This window comes from Mytilus trossulus, chromosome 8 (assembly GCF_036588685.1).
Source record: "Mytilus trossulus isolate FHL-02 chromosome 8, PNRI_Mtr1.1.1.hap1, whole genome shotgun sequence".
NCBI classification, from domain to species: Eukaryota; Metazoa; Mollusca; class Bivalvia; order Mytilida; family Mytilidae; genus Mytilus; species Mytilus trossulus.
The window spans coordinates 65,461,962-65,483,285 of NC_086380.1; the positions used below are offsets into that span (position 1 = coordinate 65,461,962).

The 21,324-nt window shown below is 31.7% G+C and overlaps 1 protein-coding gene across 1 annotated transcript; it reads right to left on the minus strand.

Moving 5' to 3' along the window:
* Positions 1–6,863: 6,863 nt before the first annotated feature.
* Positions 6,864–19,598, minus strand: LOC134682054 (hepatocyte growth factor-like). The gene is made up of 10 exons (XM_063541653.1): positions 19,548–19,598; positions 18,344–18,422; positions 16,904–17,140; positions 14,833–14,859; positions 13,774–14,010; positions 13,353–13,370; positions 12,876–12,964; positions 12,304–12,406; positions 7,486–7,705; positions 6,864–6,942 (listed from the first exon to the last, which is right to left on the minus strand). The coding sequence occupies exons 1-10, from the start codon at positions 19,578–19,580 to the stop codon at positions 6,915–6,917; spliced, it is 1,071 nt and encodes a 356-aa protein (XP_063397723.1). The 5' UTR covers positions 19,581–19,598; the 3' UTR covers positions 6,864–6,914.
* Positions 19,599–21,324: the final 1,726 nt, after the last annotated feature.

Sequence of the window (21,324 nt, forward strand, 5' to 3'; positions counted from 1 at the left end):
ATATTTTCATTTTATAATTTAAAAAAGGAAGTAGTACACATAATGTGGGAAATCAAAAATAGTCTTATAAATTATTATCGTATTAACATATGAAGACACTTCTTTTACATTCAAGTCGTGTAAACAAAACAAAACAATTTCAAATAAGCTTTTGTCGGCAAAAATGAATGATGAAAATCCATGAAACAAAAGACCATCATCATTTTAGCGGTTCATTTAAGCTTTAATAGATTCATATACAATATGGGGGACGAAACGAATCGTATTCCGGTAATGATTTCATCATGTAAAACTGTTCTCATATGTTAATATATCAAACTTTATAAACATACTTTAATGAATATTTTCTTAGATATTCAATAATGTATTTACAGGGTTACTTAATTGAAGCTGTAGATTTAGTAAATATCTTAAAAGTGAAGGGGCATGAACATATATCAAACTGTGTAAAAAAAAAAATCTTATAATGAAGGGCATCATATGTACATATGTATAGATATCTTGTTGGCAGTCATGAATTAACAGCTATCATGTATAAATTTATTAATATCTTTATTTCTTATAGTTTTTGTTCTCATTCAAAGTGCAGAAATCTCAGTTAATACCTCTGAAAGTAAGTATCATATAATACCGAATCTCAGCAAATCCATTAGCGGCAGATTTATGTCTTTTAGTGTGAAAACATGACTTTTTGTAGAACTGCATATGTTGGCTTATTTTGTGGAAACACAGGCAGTGATCCTTTATACGGATTTGTTATAGGCGAGTTTGATAAACTGAAACTTATCACAAGATCGTATATTAGGATCGGTAGAGACATCGTAGCGACCAAATCATATTACTTTCCAAAATATTTAAACTGTTATACTTATGTGAAATTCTATATCGCTTGGAATGAAACTACTATAACTATTGGACTAGGACTGGAGGTGAACGGGTTTGTGTTTCTCACATGGACTAGTTCTTCTAATTTGCAGCCGATCCAAAATGTTGGAATTTGCACTACACGCGACACTGGACAGTGGATATTTTATACATCAGGTAAAACATAAGTAAATGTACAGTGTAATATTGATAAATGTATAAAGGGCTTGCTGATGATGTCCATGATTCTACTAAGAAAGACTATTTCAGAACAATACTCCAAAAGATAATAATATTGACGAATGTTGTATTTCTCTCCCAGAAGTGTTTCAAAATAGCATGTTTTATTTTCGTTAAGCAAATTTTCTTTGATCTCATAAGAAAGCCTTAAATCTAATGGTACTTACTTTTTAATTGAAGAACTGCGTCAAATCTTATCATGAATATTCATACAATGCTTAAAGTCTATTACCGTATGAAACAACATGATTCGATTCACCTTTAACCTACCTTAGCCTTACAATTTTAATACCACTGCAAAATCCATTAATAAGACTATTAAATTGGCACAACCATATCTATCTATATATCGCCATCTACTTCCAATGTGCAAATGTCAAAGACAGTCACAAATTCCATATACGCTAAATTCAAATCATATGTCAACACATAACATACAAAGATATGACGACGATCTGTAATATGTTTCCGTTTTTTTTTTTACCTTTCATTACATTATGCATGTGTCTTAATGTAGACACCTTAGAATATGTGAGTGCGGTAATTTCATTAGCCGATGCAATAATCAATGAAACCCAAAAATGTTCAGATTGATCCATGCTAGCAAAATACAATTGTGAAAAGATCTGAAATCGCGAACAAACACAGCCAGTGAGATACCTTGCTGGCAGCTATTAAGTGTTCGTGGTCGTAAACCGGAGAAGGGTCAGTTTCTAGAAGATCTGTTGTTCTTCTTTAAATATAAGTAGATGTAAATTGTTTTTTATTGAAGTTAAGTCAAATCAATCTGAAAATATTTTTTTGCCATTATGCTTTCCATGTGCAACTTTTTGTGATATAATGTTTAAATTTTGAATCTTTTTAATATCTTTTCTTTAGAAGGCATTCCTACAATGTCACCATGGCCGAAAAACTCTTCAACTCGTGACTTCTTTCTTCCAACTGATGTTACAAGATATCCAATATCAACTTTAACCAATAATATGTCAACGATAACTCATAGTACATCCATACGTTCACAAACTTACAAATCAACTCGACAAATTACCATGAATGGTGAAGCAATCAGTTTGCCACAGGCAACAAGACCTACTGACAGGGAAACTACATCCGATGATTCACAACCAAGAATAACGAATGATGACTCCGTAATAAATACTTACGCAGCTACATCAACATCAACAGAATCAACAACCATTACCGAACCATCTCTTATTTCTATATCTAAAATTACACCATGTGAAGAGCAATGCACTCCAACATGTACATGTAGATGTCCAAAAGTATCGGTTACCACTAGCAGTAATGTCCTGACTGATCAATTGAAAATAGATAGGAAAACATTATCTTCATATAAAAGAAGGCAACAGAGCGCGAGTGATCCTAGAAAATCATCGTTTTATATAGGATGTGGGTATAACGGTATTTGTCGTCTCTGTTGCTTTTATAGTCCTTCTCGATTTTTTTACCAGAGCCTAACGTTTCATTTTGTTTGTTTCATTTGCGTCATATAACCAGAAATGGATGAAATGGGAAACACATCATCAGAATGCACCTACGTAGAATTACATCGAGGCCTACGTAAAAATAGCAGTAATATAGGATCAGGGTGAACGTCTCTTTTAATCATAGATATAGGAAGATGTGGTGTGAGTGCCAATGAGACAACTCTCCATCCAAATAACAATTTAAAAAGTAAGCCATTATAGGTTAAAGTACCGCCTTCAACACGGAGCCTTGGCTCACACCGAACAACAAGCTATAAAGGGCCCCAAAATTACTAGTGTAAAACCATTAAACGGGAAAACCAACGGTCTAATCTATATAAACAAAACGAGAAACGAGAAACGTATATATTACATAAACAAACGACAACTACTGTACATCAGATTCCTGACTAAGGACAGGTGCAAACATTAAAATCATCATACATTCATCGAAAACAAGACAAAAAAATCAGACTCAAACTGTAAAAAGCACTTGGTTTTATACTGTTAATGTACTCGTTTAACATTCTATAAATAATGGCTCTCATTTTATGTGTTTTTGTTTGCAATATATAAATATCAAGCGTACTTCTTGAAGGATAAAACTTCAATATTTTAAATAAAACATTGAATTGATAACCTTTACCCAAATGTGCCATTATAGATTGTAAGTGAATTATATATTTTCTGAGTAGGATTAATTTCAATGTTAACATACGCAAGATTGAAAAACTGCTATGATGGCTTTGTGTATTAGCTTGACACAAAACATGAATAGTATTCACTTATCAGGAACACTTGATTAGGATTTGTTAATATTTGTGACGTTCCTGAAGTTTGAATCGTGTGTATATAACCAAAGATTGAATGCATTGCTTTAATAAACCCTTAATAAACTACAACAACAAATAGATCGAAGAAATTTCAAACGATACGTCCCTAACAAAGTGCCAAAATCAAAAGCACAAACAAATCAAACGAATTGATAACAACTGTCATATTCTTTCCGTCTTAAGGCATTTTCTCATGTAAAAATGTTTGATTGAACAATCGTTACTCGATTTTAATTTATTTCAAGAGTTTACAAAATTTTACCAACTCTAAATAACCCCTAATAGTCCAGTCAATCTAGCATAAATTTGACCCTAACCTAAAAGTAATTGCAACAGAAGATTTTTAAGTTTTAATCTGTAGCATTATACCCCAAACATACACAGAAAAAAGTCCCATAAAATCTAACTTGAGGAAGATTAAAAAAATCACCATTTAAAATTCCTATGGAGATTTGTATTGAAAAGGGAGATAACTCTTGCAAAAAAGGCAGATATATTCATAAAAATTGATACAAAATTATAACTTTACCGCTTCTATTCATCAGAATGTATTGATTCTTGATTTTTTAGCGGTCTTTACAGTATGATAAACAACTCTTTAGGTGTTTTCATATATTTTATCAAGCTATAATCTAGATTTTGTAATTCATTAGTTGACCATTTATTGAATTTTTCAACATGTCAAGGTAAAGAATCTCTAATTTAATGAAAATAATTAAGCATGCATTCTTCTTTTTGTGGTTTAAAGTTTCTTTAGATAAGTAAGTTGCTGAAATAATATAATATACAGATATAAACATTACCAAATTTTCAAATTATTTTTTCAAAGTGGTTACAAAGCTTCAAATTTGCAAATTCTTTAATGAAAAAAGCACGAAAAAAATAAAACTACCCATACCACTTCGGTTTTGTACATTTCATGAGCAGAAGATTACATATTTCAGTCAAACACAAACATATAACCCCATGAAAGTATCATACTGTACATAAATTTAAAGAAAAACAAACAAAACCTGACAAAAAAAGACTTGTTTTTGTAAGAGTTATCTTCCCTTCCAATGTTAATTTCCATAGGAAATTAAAAGTGCTGATTTTGAGTTTTCCTCAAGTTAGATTTTATGGGACTTTTTTCTGTGTATATAAAGGGCATAATGCTATAGATTAGAACTAAAACATTTTCTGTTGCAATTAGTTTGAGGTTAAATCTTAGTTTGACTGGACTATAACTTGCTTAAGGTTCTTAATAACACAAGCACAATTTTGGCTGTATGCAAAGCTCGAAAACTTCCATGAGTAGAGACTAACCAGTGCAGTTTGACCCTCTAAATATAAAATACGAAATTATAATTTTGATCGGCAATATTTTGTATCGTGCTACGGGTGTAAAAATCACAAATACTCACTGACATTAAGCCTACTAATTGTGAATTGTGATATTATTCTTGAAAGAATCATTTTTTTCTTTCTTAAATTCAACTTTGATATATAAATGAAAAAAAATAATGTTCCCAATCTTTGGTGGCCTCTTTCAAATTTTGTATAAAAAGCATGTCGACACTAATGTTTGTCAGTTCCTAAACAATTTTTATGCGTTTTACTCCAATCTTTATTTTTTATGATTGTTAGTTGACAGCTCGTGGTCAACAGTTCTCTTCGTGCATTCTTGCTCACTACATCAATAAAATCTGACAGCGGACATATAGCCATTAGTTCTCAATGTGGCATTAAGAATAATTAATCAGCGATCTTTTTTAAGAGGTTTGATCGAAGGTAAGATGTTTTTTTGTAGTGTAATTGTTCCAAATAGCGGTACAATGTGGTCATTGACATTCTATATTAAAGTTTCTGTCAAACCATGTAATTATAATTGGGTTCATAAGTTACTTAGATGTGCGATCGTCAACAAAGATGTTTGAGTTCAATAACTTCCCTAAAAAGGTAACAACAAAACGACAAAATAGAACAATATATAAGGTCTGAGCCAATTCAAGTCTCCGTGTTGAAAACCCGAACTTTGATCTATATTGGTTTACTTTTAAAAATTAAGACTCTGATGCAGAGCTGTCAAAATAGCACTCGCACCAAATCTTCTAATAACTAAGTAAACAGTATGTACAATAATCCTCCCTATAAATTTACTTTCTGTCGAACGGTCGGGGATGACCTGTACAAGGAAATTAATATGTATAGAGAACAAGGTTTTTTAATGGAGATAAACTGAGAAAGTGTGTATAATCGATTGGGAAAGACATGCTTTACAAATAAGATTCCGCATTGTTTGCCCTTCCATTAGTAAAAGAAGGGCAAAACGATACAAAAGGAACACTCAAATTCATAGATCGAAAACAAACTGACAACGTCATGCCTTAAAAAAGAGACAACCAGACAAAAAGAAGTACACACGACACAATATTGAAAACTGAAGACTAAGTGCCAAGAACCCCACATAAAACTGGAAGTGATCTCATGTACTCGAGAAGGATAAACAACTCCTGCTCTACATTTGGCACCAATGCTGTTGTTACGACAAATCCGTTAAATAGTCTTATTCGGTAGGTCATATTCGTCATAAAGGAACGGAATTGTAACTATGACATAAGGAACATATCCACAAACTTTTCACAATTTAGATTATCAATCACAAATTGGCTAATGTCCAATAAAGATAGTCACTTTTTTAATTAAGTGAGCAATTGAATTAATAATTTAAATGTTGTTATTAGAAACTTAGTAAAATTATATATTTTACTGTAAAAAAAACAGAGGCATAATTTAGATATTTGTAATTTTAGAATTTTATTGTATGATCATAACAGCAACAGGGGGAAAACCAGAACATTTAAATTCAAATTCCCATATATTTTAGAATCGTTGTATTTGTCAAAATTAAAACATGATACAATGTTTTATAAATATACATTAGTTAGTCTTTCTTTTCTCTTCATTTTAATCGTTGATTTAATGGAATTAAAATCATTGTGATCATTTGTGTCAAATTTAACTTGTGATTATTCTTTGATGACTTTAATTTGATACTTGAATATTTTTATTTTTTTATTTTTATGATTTTATCCGAAATAAGCTGTAAAACGGAATTTCCTTAACGGTCAACCAATTTGTGATGGCGTCTGTAAAATTTACCAAGAGATGATTTTCTACTTCAAAAGTATGCCTCATTGTTTCATAGCTTCCTTTTGATCAGCAACCCTCTATCAAGGACATGACAAAAGGAATATCGTATCGATTGGGAGATATATACTCATTATGCCGGCGATGCTGGAAGAGTTACTATTGCCATTTCTAAATATGGTCGTTTTCTTGTGAGATCGAATGTGATTTTGGTATCGTTCTTTCCACTCTTTTTCTAGTCTAGGAAAATATTCTTAGGTGAAAGTGATCGATCTTGTTAAAAGGAGTAATAAATAAAAAATAATCAAACTCCGTTTTAATATCTTTATTTCTGGTAAAGACATTTTAAAATTATAGTATCCTATTCTTCGCACCCTGAAGGTCCCACACTGAAAATATACAGGATATATTCAAAAAGATTGTTAAACAATTGTCACGACCATGCAATGCAAGTTGACTTGTTTGTTTGTTTGTATGAGAAAAATTATGCTGTGAAAAACAATTTCTTGAACTTAATGCTTCTAACTCGAGTTAAAAATAAAAGGGCTGAAATTGACATTTAAATTGGCTGAAGTTTAAAATGAAGTACACGTGTCAACTAAACAGTTGATTTTTCAAAGGTCTTTCTTCCTTACAGCTAATTCCTCTCCTTAATTTTGAATTAAACATAAGACGATGTTGTGTTTCTCACATATATTTGTTGAATTATTCCATCTTGTTTTTCTTAAAATGTCCTGTACCAAATCAAGGATATAGAAGTTGTTATCAAATAGTTTTATCTGACGTATGTTTATAAGTTTATAAGTTTCCCTCAGTTTTAGTTTGCAACCGATTTATTTTCCCTCACACGATTTATGACTTTTAAACAGCGGTATACTACTGTTGCCTTCATTTTTATCATACAAATTTCACAGGGATAAACTATTAAATACCTTTTCTCACAGACAAAGTAGTTTCCCCAATAGCACGACCTATCATTCCAATGAAGTTTGCCATCTCTTCTATATAGGTGCGTGGAAAGACATTCCTCATAGTCTCGATTCGGCTCTCCTGGTCCCCAGTCAGTAAAATCAAACTCGGTCCCACTTTTGTTCCATATAAATCGTCTATTCGTCCTTAAATCATTTGCACCAAGCCAAACTTCTATATCATCTGAAATACATTGGTTTGAATAAATAAGAGTACACTTTATCAATGCTTATGCACATTATCCACCGAAACTAAGGTCAACATGATAACCAAAAACGAAATGACATCGGCATGAGCCGGCTTTATATCAAGACTTGTGTAAATACTTTTCTCGACGTTTGTATTAATCAAGGTGCTAATCCTACATTCAATAAACATAACAAAGGTAACAAATTGAAGAGATAACTCTGTTTGTTCGAAACATCGTGTGTCGATTCAATATTATAGACATATCGATGTGGTCCTATGAAAATGCCTGTACCAAATCAGGCATACGACAAGTATTATCCATTCGTAGGATGTGTTTGCACTTTTGAATTTAATTCTGATTAGAGACTTTTCATTTTGAATCTTTTGCGAATTTCAGATTATATTTTTTGTTATACAACTTTTATCCTAGCCTGTATAGTAGGGTGCCCAGTATCGAAAAAGACGTCTAGTTAACGAGTTTAAGTTAACGGATAACATACGGCTATATTTATATGCAAACGATTGGAAAAGCATTATATTTTTTAATCATGAATGTCGTCGTATGCTCCCGTGGTCACGTTTTTAAAAATTTTGTTGTTTCTTAGGGTACCCACAGATACCTCATCATACAGACCATCTTCAACACTAAAAATAAAAGTATTGCTATCTTTGTTATTTGTTCAAATGATACTCATCGTTTAGCTTAAAAATCAAATTTATCATATAATGAAAGCTGAAAAGATTTATATAATTTAAAAATAAGTATTTCATGATTTTAGTATGGCTATTTTTTTAGTTGAAATTTACCACATTTTGAACAAAAGAAAATTTATTACGAGTTACTTTCACGGGATTTTTACTATGGTTACACCAATTACACATGGTTCATATGTGTGCCAAATATCTTTTGTGTAATGTTAATCGGTGAGAAGAAAATAGCAATTTAAAACACAAATTTAGTAATAATTCTGCCTTGTTTCAAACACGCCTTTTCTCGTGCCGTTAATCGTTTTGTAGCTTACACTACCATGTCATTAACTAGGACAATTTTCCCTAACTTCATTTCTATTTTTTGCTTGTCGTATGATCAAATTGTATATTTGGAAAAGTCCAGTTAGTTTGAAGATGATTGTTTTGTAATTGGAAATATTTTTTGCTGGGTTTCATAATTTTAATTGTTTTTTTTTATTGATAGTTTTGTTATAATTGTAGTATACAAATCAAATCCTTCGATCACGTTTCGGACCCGGAATATGGCACACATTTACAGTCCTGTTAAACTAAGCTAATCAAACCATAAGCGAAATAAGAATGAAATACAATGGGATAAGTGTGTTATATGTCAAGGTTCTTTTACTGAATTGCTTATTAATAATCGAGTAACAAGCACAAACAAAAGCTTTAACAAGGCTATGGGAGCACGGAAATATTTGAGTTTATTGCATGATGATTCAGACCTAGACCATTTTCGTACTGATGATTACAAAATGTTGTAGCATCATTCTTGCTACAAATCTTACACTAGCAGACACAACTGAAGTTTTTTTAAAAGCTGAATGAAGTTCTTGATCGTCTGTTAAAGTGTTTCAGGACATATAGAAGGTCGTCAAATTCCTGCCTGGAAAAAGTTTTTTTGAGTCAGTGAGATCCAGCAGGCCTTAATCAATTTTCTTGGGGAATCGATTGTTCAGCATCATGGTATATCAACAGTTACTATAAAACACGAGGAAGTCTTATTCTAGCTAGCACTTCAAAGGACCCTAAATCAGCTCCGAAATAGTATTTAGGTTTTAAGAATTATTTTGTACGCACGATGAAGTAGATACTCGCATGATTTTACTTATGCATGCTATTCATGTAGAAAAAGATATAGGTGTGAAAGGAATCAAGGGTAGGATAATAACAAAGTCACAAGATACAGATGTTCTAATCTTATGCGTTCCTTACATCCACTCCATGCAGCATACACATGAGCTATGGTTTCAAACAGACACTATTACTTGAATACAAGATTCTCGCATCTATATAAATATAGGAAGATGTGGTGTGAGTGCCAATGAGACAACTCTCCATGCAAATAGCAATTTAAAAAAGTAAACCATTATAGGTCAATGTACGGCCTTCAACACGGAGCCTTGGCTCACACCGAACAACAAGCTATAAAGAGCCCCAAAATTACTAGTGTAAAACCATTCAAAAGGAAAATTCAACGGTCTTATCTATATAAAAAACGAGAAACGAGAAACACGTATAAATTACATAAAAATGTCCACGAAATATATAAAAGTCTCGGGTTTGCCATCTGTAACTTTCTACCATGCTGTTACATGATGCAATACAACTTATTGGACCCTGTTTAGGATCAGTAAGGACACTGTTTTTTAGTCTTGAAGGACAGCCCAGATGATTTTACCGATTTTTCAAACCTTTCTTATTGTGACATCGCTGAACCTATAGATGCAGATCGAGATCTTGTTGTCAGGTTGAATGATCTCAAGTCAAAACTAAAAATAGATCACTGTGACCTAAACAATTTGAGCGTAAAATTGGCTACAATTTAAAATTTCTCCCTTGTCAAACTTCCTCCTTGTGAATCTACTTTTAAACATTATGTAATAAGAGTTTCACTCCAGACGTAAATTTGATGTCTTCCCGTGTAGCAGAACTACACCTTACCATTCTCCTCTTCAAAATGGGCAATGACTTGTTTTATGTCGGAGGTCATATGTCATCCGAATTTCTGCAAGATTTAGTTTCTACTTGTAAGGGGAATTCTGTGTTTTCAAACGGTTGCATTTGCTTTGATCAAAATATATCATGAATATATGTATGTCCATGTCAGGCAAATGACATATGTCAAAATGTAAATACTCGTGTGGTTGTAGTTAGACACATTGATGACGACGAAGATGACGATGTATAAGATTGCATTTTTCTGTATGTGTCTTATAAATCATTGTTAGCAATCGAATGAAAATAACGCAGTCCATAATATTTTCTAAACAATATATAAAACATCTTCTCAATTTTGAAATCGTGGGAAATATAGTAATAATCTATCTAGTGGGGAAAGATATGTAAAACAAACCCTGCTATGTGTTCTCTGACGTTGGCCGGGGAACTGCAGGAGAACATAAAATGTAGTGTAGGTAATACTAGCCTCGATCATAATTTTCTATTTGCATTTGTTTTTCTTTTTCGTGTTTTTGCCATGCTGAAGTATGCTTGTCTTCAGTTTATAAGTTTTTAATGTTCCTTTGGTTTCTCACGCCTATTTTGTTTGCAATTATTTGTAAAATACATTAATGCTGAACATAACCCTCTCCCTTATTATATTTTTGGAATACTTGTAAACATTATAGCCAATTGTTGCTCATTTAGTCATCTGTATATGTAGGATAGGGTGTTTTACCTGTTTCTAATACCTGTTTTATTTTCAAATCTTTTTCCCCTCCCCCTTTTTCTCTGTTTGCAGTATTTTTTACATCTGTAAAGCAAAGCTATACACAGAGCTTTATATTCAACCAAATGTGATGTTTATTTTGAAACAAATCATTTATATATACTCTTTAACACACAATAACAGAAATTTGATTTTTACCTAGAAATTGACGAACACCTTACTATCAAAAGACGTGAAAATCATATCTTTTTTTTGACAAATGATTAAAGTTAAGATCTAAAAAAACATCTTTAGATCGTACTTGTAACGAATTTAATACAAAAAAATCTAATTTTGGAATTGAAATAGGTCAAGATCACTGTTATTGAACAGCTATTCGAAAATTTCAAATTTGCACCCTATATGCAAAAAAGTCAATTTAAAGTCATTTTTGGCGATAAAAATATAAAATAAGTTCTAAATGTAGATACAAAAGATATTTTTCTCTAAATTAGTTGGTTTTATTTTCCTCAAAACGCATATTTGTAGGAGAAACTAGCTTTCTAAATGTGACTGTGCATTTTTCTTGATTTTTTGCTTTGACCTTTGACCCTGATTAAAAAAAAACGTGACCACGGCAGACAACGACGACAACGCTATTTCGACAAGGCTTGTTCTCCTCTTTCCAACGATATAAAATATAGCCGTATGTTATTCCGTTAAGGCAAATCGATAGAATTTGTTGATTGGGCACCCTACTAGTAAACTATGTTAAGTTCTGACCAGTAGTTTTGACTAGACGAAGTTAACTTGTGTCATCTTTAATGAATATTTTGAACTGACTGAACAAAAGTGGCGTTTAACACCAAGAAATAAAAAAAACGATCGAAATGAAATCTTTCCAGTCATTTTTATCTGATATAAAATGTTTGATTATCATTTTGGAGTTTTAAAATATAGCAGTCCGTTTACATTTATAAGGTTAAAATTGTGATTTTCAGATAACATCAGTTAACAATGACAAAAACTTAGGATATGGAACTGTCTCCCAATGTTTTTGTTTTTCTTTGTTTTTATAGTATTTGAAATTATAACAATGTTGACTTTTGTTTTTTTGTTTTTTTTACCGATTGGTTCATATTATTTTTAGTGTGTCATGTAACAATTTTTTTCTTACTTACATTTTTTAAGTCTAACGTATAGTACTTACTGTCATCTAATGTCGGTTTTGGGAGAATACTCATCAAGAAGTTGTTTTCTCCGGCTGTATGAATTTCAGCCAAGTATGCATTAAGATTGTATTTACAGTAATCCTTGAGACAAAAGACATTGGAGTTAGAGGTACATTAGTTTTAAGTTGATATTCATATGTGTATAAATGAATAAATCATATATTACTTAACATGGTTAACACAGATAATTACAGTCAACAAATTATATGTAACTAAATTATCAACAAGGATTATACACATGATACAATAGATAAAAGGGTTTGCATCAAATTCGTAAACTGACTGTTTAATATGCATTAAAAACGATTTACACTTATGAACCACATCAACAAACGGCAAGCGCTGAGCAACAGGTTCCTGAAGTAGGAAACATGATTGTATTTGTCTCGTTTATTGAGAGAAAAAAAACAAGGGACGCTAGAAATACAAACATGAAGAAGAAAATACCATGGAAAACACACAAACATACAGACAAACAGATAAAAAGACAGAAAATTTGTTGAACCATGAACTACAACTGTGATTAAAACGAACTTTAATAAAGGCGTACCTGAGCGTCATCCCAATTTCTTTCCACGTACTGGATTGAATAACACGAATCTTCATATCTTTGCCATCCACGTTTCCAATGTTCCTTTCCTGAATTATTGTGTATCAATTGAATTAAGAAGTTTGTAAATATAACACAACCATAACAGAAAAAAAATCTAATACAGTATATCATGAATTTAATGTTAAGGTTTTTTTCATCTTTTTCTCGTCAGTTGTATTTAGATGTATATTTTTTATGTACTTTTCAATGTTTTGTCCTTGTCATATGCATATCATACATAGAGTTTATCAATTATTTTCAGTCACTTTCGATATCATATTATAGCGATGATTTGCTACACAATCATTAATAAATAGAGATCGCATATCTAGTCGATATTATGCATCTCAAACCAATTGTCGACCTAAGCTTAATTTAACATTCTTACTATGAATGTGAGGAGTTCAAATATGTCGACTGATAATGTCATCTTACCTGGATTGTCTGCTCCTTCTGCAAAAAAAATGTATATGCCAACATATTATTCAGTTAAGTTGAATTAAAATGGCATGCCGTCTTTATAAAACCAGTAGATATATAAACTTGAAGTGAACCACACCGTTGGACAAGCATTATTCTCATTGAATTTCTGATAAATATATCTGATATATTCTACTGTTCGTATTTATAATTGTCATTAAGTCAACACAAGCCTTCATATATAAATATCTAAACAACATTAAAGAAACAAAATAAAAATTTAAAATATTTAACTAAAATTTTGAGTTCGAATATGACCTTTAAGATCAAAATGAAGCAAAATAATTAAAATGAAGCTGCAATCGTACGAAACAAAGACAACTTTCTATTTATCATCTAGTTCAAAAATAGGGGTGATGTCAAATACTTAACATACCACAATAAGGTATATCACAAAATTCCCATCTTACATCTGGGTCAGTTGTATAACACCATGGACCATATTCCTCATTGTCTGGATTGCGACAGTAATTTTCATGGTCCTCCATTTTTACTGAGAATCGATGCGTGTATGGAGTTAACGATGACCACGGTTGACATGTATTTCCAAGTCTAGTTTTGCTGATTGTTCCGGTGTAATTTTTTCCCTGCTGATCCATTCGACAATTTTGTTCTAAAATAATATAAACTGTTATTATATAAACGAAGAGGTGGTATGATACCAATGAGACAACCCTCTATTTAACTTAGAATTTGTAAAAGTAAGCAATTATGGTCTTCAACACGTGGCCTTGGCTCACACCGAACAGCAAGTTATCAAGGCACTCAAAAAAACAACTGTATAAAACCGTTCAAACGGTAACACCCACGTTCTAGTCTTTATATTTACAAGAAACGAAAAACACTTATGAACAACATCAACAAAAGACTAGCACTGAATATCAGGTTCCTGACTAGAATAGGTGCAAACAAATGTTTGGCTATGTGTATTTTACTATGTTCGTCTTTTGTTATGATAAACATATGTTTTCTTCATTGCAAATAAACAAACTACTGACAGTCTATTGGTGTCTGCTTTATTGTTGGGTTGTTTGGCACATTCCCCATTTCCATTCTCAATTTTATGTCCAATGAATTAGGCTTCAGCTTATTTGTCACATTATTTTCAAAAAGAAATCAATAAACATATTTATTTCATAAAATTTTGTTTATGCTCAACAAATTGTTATAAAAATTGACAACGCCATGTCTTCAAAAGAAAAAGACAAACAGACAAACAATAGTACACAAGACACAACATAGAAAACTAAAGACTAAGCAACACGAGCCTAACTAACGGTGATCTCAGGTGTTCCGGAAGGGTTCGCAGATCCTACTCAACATGTGGTACTCATGGTGTTTCAACTTATAGTGAGCGTATGGTTACCGATATTACAGAAATATTTTATTACGAAATGGCATGAATGATAGACGGTCTATGTAAACATAGTCTTACCTGGTTTTGGTGATTTATCATAACTATCTAGAAAAAGAAAAAGAAAAAAAAATCATATATGTTGAATTAAGATGTTGAAAACAAAACAATTTCGTATTCAAAACAATGATTTAAAGAATGAAAAACACTTCCAAGCTGACAACAACAAAAAACATGCTGCTGACCTGGTCTTAATACTAAGTATCACTGAAGATAGTTTATTTGTTAAAGAAAACAATGGTATTCAAAGAATTAATTTTGTCATGTCGGTTTGGTCATTTTTTTTTTTAATTTGCGACAGAAAATTAAGTACAATGAATATATCGACATTTTGTTTTTGGTTTGTTCACTATAAAAAAAACTTTTTTAAAAAGTATGTTTAGCCAAGGCTCCGTGTTGAAGGCCGTACTTTAACCTATAATGGTTTAATTTTTAAATTGTTATTTGGATGGAGAGTTGTCTCATTGGCACTCACACCACATCTTCCTATATCTATTAAGCAAAAGCTCGATTATTACAAACTGCAACTGGTAAAACAACATCTTATTTGAAGTTCAATTTGGAACTTCCGTATTAGAAGTGTTACAATAACTTCAAAACATGTAACAAAATTATTGTTTGGGTGTATTAGTATTACGTCATCACTAACACTTTCACAAAGTGCATCGTGATTTGTGATCAATTGATTGTATGTGTAACTCATTGACCAAGAAATATGTTACTGTTGCTTTTACGATTAGTGTTGAACTGTTTCAACAATAAAAGACATTAGAAACAACATAATAAACAATTAAAAGCCAATTGTTCAGAGAACAATTAAATATCTTTCCACCACAACCATGTATTTTGATATGAAAGGTATAAAACTAAATTAAAAATGTCTTTTCAATCGTCAAATGATAGCTTATCATACGCTGATTCCAAAAATATATGGTGTCTATGCAATATTTTTGTAAAAAGGGAGATAATTTCTTACTTCCGGTTTGAAAATGCTATTCCCGACAATAATTGACTATTTACTTGACACGGATTCCAAAACATCTTGTTTTATATACTTTTGTATTAATAAAGTACAATAAATAGCTACTTCCGATTTTTACACAAGGTCACTTTCGGTTGTTTTTTCAAGGTTAAATGGTTTGATACTGTTTGCTTAAAGTCGCATGGCTTTATACTAAAGACATATGAGGTAAAAGCAACGGTTAAAATCTAGAACGTCAAATTAAGCTATGACCTTGAGATCAATTTCAAGGTCATTATCCAATAACCTCAAATCAAAAGACCATAGGTGTTAATTATGTTTGGTTAATGAGTTATATCACCAAACGCGTATGTTTAAATACCAAAGGGGAGAAAACTCCCTTTTACGGCCAACGTATCCTTGGGATCAAAATGTATGTGTTACGATATGTCAAAACTAACAATTTAGTAAAAATTATTTGTTGATATCTTATATGGTTTTGGAAATAAATGAAAATAAGCCAAATTCAAAAATTAGAATTTGACCTTGACCTTTGACCTTGACATAATTTTTATTTTTTTGGAACAAGGACCTCAAATCAAAAGATCCTAGGTCTCTTTCACTTATGGCTTACCAGTTAGAAATGCATATCACTTATACCAAATGCATAAGGGGAAATAGCTCTCATATGGAGCGTTTATATTGCTTCGGTCAAAATAGGACAAATCATGCGAAGGATATAACGAGCAACTTTATAGAATAAATTTGTCGTAATCTTTTACGGTTGCGAAGGAGAAGTGCACAAAAGCAAAACAGTCTTTGGGGATATAACTCCTACAAAGAAAAGTATTCGGTTACGCAGGGTAAATTTCAAAAGTGCATAAACTGTTCGATATCATATACCAAATATCTAAGCGATATATTGCGAAACAAATGTTTATCGCTAAAACAAAATTAGGCGGAAGAAAAACAATAGGTCTTTCCACAAAAAAGTGGAAAGACCTAATTAAACAAACAAAATATCAATATGAATAGTTATCAAAGGTACCAGGTTTATGAGGCGCATTTCCACAACATGAAACTAATAAATGACGCTCAGATCAAAATAGTTATGAAGCCAAAATAACATACCACAATGAGGAACAGTGCAATATTCCCATCTGGTATCATCGTCAGTTGTGTAACACCAAGGTCCGAATGGTTCATTATCTGCATTTCGACAATAATTAAGTTGATCTCCCAATTCTTCTGTTAGGTGGTGATCATGTGGATACGTTTGTGACCAATATTGGCAAGTTTTTCCAGTGTCTGTTGTACTTACGGTTCCATCATAATTCAAGCCCAGCTGATTGTCTATACATTCTTTTGCTTTATAAGTCAAAGTGCAATAAGTATATGGGTTATTATTTAGAAATGTTAAAACTTTTAGTTGAGCAATTGATAAATGTCAGTGTTTATACATGCTTGTGAATACTATAACATATGTAATAATAATATCATAACGTTTTTTCTTAAAATTGCATTTTCCGTTCATTAGGATGGCCTTTTTCCTTTCAAGTTATGGTTAAGAAGGGTCAATTATCTGAAGTAAGTCTTCACAGTGCTGTTCATTTCTAAACTATTTGTATCTACCCTTAAATACCTATATTTGTGGCTTTAGAAGAATGTACTAAGTCATGGTACATGTGGTATCAGAACAATTTTCTTTGATACGCTTCCAGAAACCTTGAAAACTCATTCGATAATAATTCATTACTTCAAAAGTATGCATGAGATATAACTGATAAGTTAATGCATGTGTATTGTGAATTAATCACTCGCAAAGCAATGTTCAACTTTAAAAAAGTATCATGACATTTGTTGTTTCACAATTCAAATTTCAAAATCTTTCAACTGTATAACCATAGTTAATTACACGTCCCTATCATCGTGCGCCTAATCAGGCAAATTGAAGCTCATTTCACTTTGCTATGTTTTGCTGATCGTTTCAATTCAAAACAAGAAAATATAAAAGATAGCGTTTAACCAAGTGAAGGTTTAACTTTCATGCTGTGACTAATACTGAAATTTATATATTTAAATGTAGTTATTATCTCACAGGACGATATGTCATTCTTTCCAAGAATCAACCCGGACGATATCATGTTTGAATGAAATATGATCCAATGTACGAAATAATGACGCGTGTGAGGTCATTACTTTCCTTGATAAACATGAAATCTATGATTTACTTCAAAATAATATTCGTCCGATAGTTTTTTGTTGCCTCATTTGAACAATCCTGACACCCCTCGGTGTGTGCTACGACTAGAAAAACCTTACACTGTGCATTATGTATAACTTAATTGATTAAAAATTAAGGTACACAAAGAATTTCACGAAAGCTCTGAGCACGAAAGTAACCCTCATGGGTTAATATAAACCAACCAATACAGAAACACTAAATTTCAGAGAAACTATACGGAACTGTCAATCAATCAACATTGATTCATTGTATATATAATGGGTAAATTCCATTTGGACCTTCTAGTCATTAGCATTTAATAGCATTATGCTTGAAAAAGATCATACCTGTTACATGTAATTGCCAAACACCAATACACCAGATTCCACAGAACAGTACATAGCTAGTCCAACACGCCATGATGTTCTAAAAATAAACATTCAAATGTCGTGAAATTACCTATAAATCATCAAATATTTAGAGTACATATGGTTTGTAATGAATTCAAAATTAAAATTAAATATAGTACAGACTTATGAAATAGGATCATTGTCTAAAGGTAGCAAACATTTCCCATTTATCGACTTTAATCTTGTAGAATTATAAATTCACAGCTTGTTTGGTAAGTGTCAAAGTATATGGTGCGTATCCCTTCCAAAAGGGCATACATCTAAGCACTAGCACTAGTATTGCATTTCTTGAATACGAGCATAAAAAAGCAACTTTTGGTTTGATGAAAATGAATTGCACGGTGAAAACTAAATATATAAATTAAAATGGCAAAAAAAATAAGATTTCAACTATGATTTTTAACTTTTACAAATTGTGACTAGGCACTCATACCACATCTTTTTATATCTATATCCAAGAAAAATTCAAAATGAAATTAGAATTGAGAAAAAAATGAGGAATATCACAAAGAGACAACAACCTGCTTAAAGAGCAGACAACAGACGATGGCCACAAATGAGTTTTCAACGCAAAGAGAATACCAGCACCATTAGGTTGTTTAAAGATGGCCCCTAAAACAATTGTGTAGTATTTCAGTGAAAATGAACGTCACCTTAAACTTCAAAACATATAAATGAACAAAAAGTAATAAAAACATACAAGACTTACAAAGGCCAGAGGCTCCTGACTGGTGATATGTGAATCAAAGCGGCGGGGTTAAACATGTTTTGTGAGATCTCAACCCTCCCCCTATAATTCTAGGTAATGTCAAATAAAGAAACACATAGCAATACGCACAGTAAATAAGTCTTTAATAAAATGGCAAATGCAACACATGAAACAATCATTTAAGTCAAAAAATATGTATGAACCTGTATAGTATAGTTAGCCAGGCTACAAACAAACAGTTGTCAGAAAACAAACGTACACACATAAGAAAGAATAAATCTTGCATTTTAGTATTACATTTTTAAATTACAAATTAAATTCTGTCGCTGATCTACACTGAAATGGTAAAATGTTTCCACGGAAAGTTATTTATAAAATCATAGGATCACCTTCAGAGTAAAAGTATAGAACAATTTTAAATGTAATGCTTACCTCTGAGAGTTTGATTCCAACTTGAAATAACATACATGATGATGTTTTATATTTGCTATCTGTCTGCTGAATCAGCAAATTATAATATGTTTAACCTTCAACTGTTTTAAACGTGGCATCAAGTTTGTCACAGCGTTCAATGTCCTTTACTTGATTATTCAGGGTAATAATGATTATAATTATATTTTTCAACAGTATCTATACTGACAAATATTTGATTATGTCTATTTTAAGTAATAACGTTATCTTGTTAATATTAAAAAAATCGTGGAAAAACAAAGTTAAGAAAAAAATATATATATTTTATAACGGTGTCGGACCAAATATACCCTTTAAAACTGGAACAAAAGAGAAAAAATAACCCCAAAAATACATTCCAAGGAAATGTCAAATCGGAAAGTCACCTGGCGAAGATAAAATCTGAAACACATCAAACAAATGGAAAACAACATTCAAAAACCATCACAATTCCTTATGTATGGAATGGTAGGTTAAACTTGGTTTTATAGGTAGCTTAACATTTCATTTGCATTACAGTCATATAGCATCACATTATGTTAAACATGCACCCAGAAATGTGACCATTTTATCGATGTAAATATAAATCATTTCGCGTTTGATGACATTGTGGGTCCGTGACTGATTTAAAGTTACTACTACTTAAATTCTTGTCTGGATTTTTAGTTTTCGTATTGTCATGATACCATGTATAATTATATCTTATAAAGTCAGGAATATTTTTATGCTCTTTCAATGTCTTTCTTTTTGAACTCGTTATGTTTTTTCTTATTTCAATTAAAAACTGCATGTGACATTTACTTTTGGTATCTGTATCGAATTCGACCCGAAACTTGGATTGGTGTAATTTTAGTCAACACCATTATCCTGTATTAGTTGTATGTAAACTTTAATTATTTTATTCGTTTTCATAATGTCATTACGGCTAATAAATTGGACTTTGTTATTTATATAGTATAGATAAAATTGAGAATGGAAATGGGGAATGTGTCAAAGAGACAACAACCAGACCAAATAAAAAAACAACAGCAGAAGGTCACCAACAGGTCTTCAATGTAGCGAGAAATTCCCGCAACCGAAGGCGTCCTTCAGCTGGCCCCTAAACAAATAGATACTAGTTCAGTGATAATGAACGCCATACTAATTTCCAAATTGTACAGAACTAAAATTAAAATAATACAAGACTAACAAAGGCCAGAGGCTCCTGACTTGGGACAGGCGCAAAAATGCGGCGGGGTTAAACATGTTTGTGAGATCTCAACCCTCCCCCTATACCTCTAACCAATGTAGAAAAGTAAACGCATAACAATACGCACATTAAAATTCAGTTCAAGAGAAGTCCGAGTCTGATGTTAGAAGATGTAACCAAAGAAAATAAACAAAATGACAATAATACATAAATAACAACAGACTACTAGCAGTTAACTGACATGCCAGCTCTAGACTTCAATAAAACTGACTGAAGGATTATGATTTTATCATATGAACATCAGGCACCATCCTTCCCGTTAGGGGTTTAGTATCATATCATCATAACATATATGAGAAGAACATAACCCGTGTCATGATACCATGTATAATTCAATTCAGTCATATATGTATAGTTAAACAATTCTTATGTTTTAATCAACTGTAAAGGCCAATGATGTTCTATAGTAGAAATGACTACCTATTATAAAAAGAAAGCTTTTGTTTCCAACCTAAAACTTTTATTCGAGCGCTTATAATAAATATGTAGTTAACAAACCCATGTCCGGCA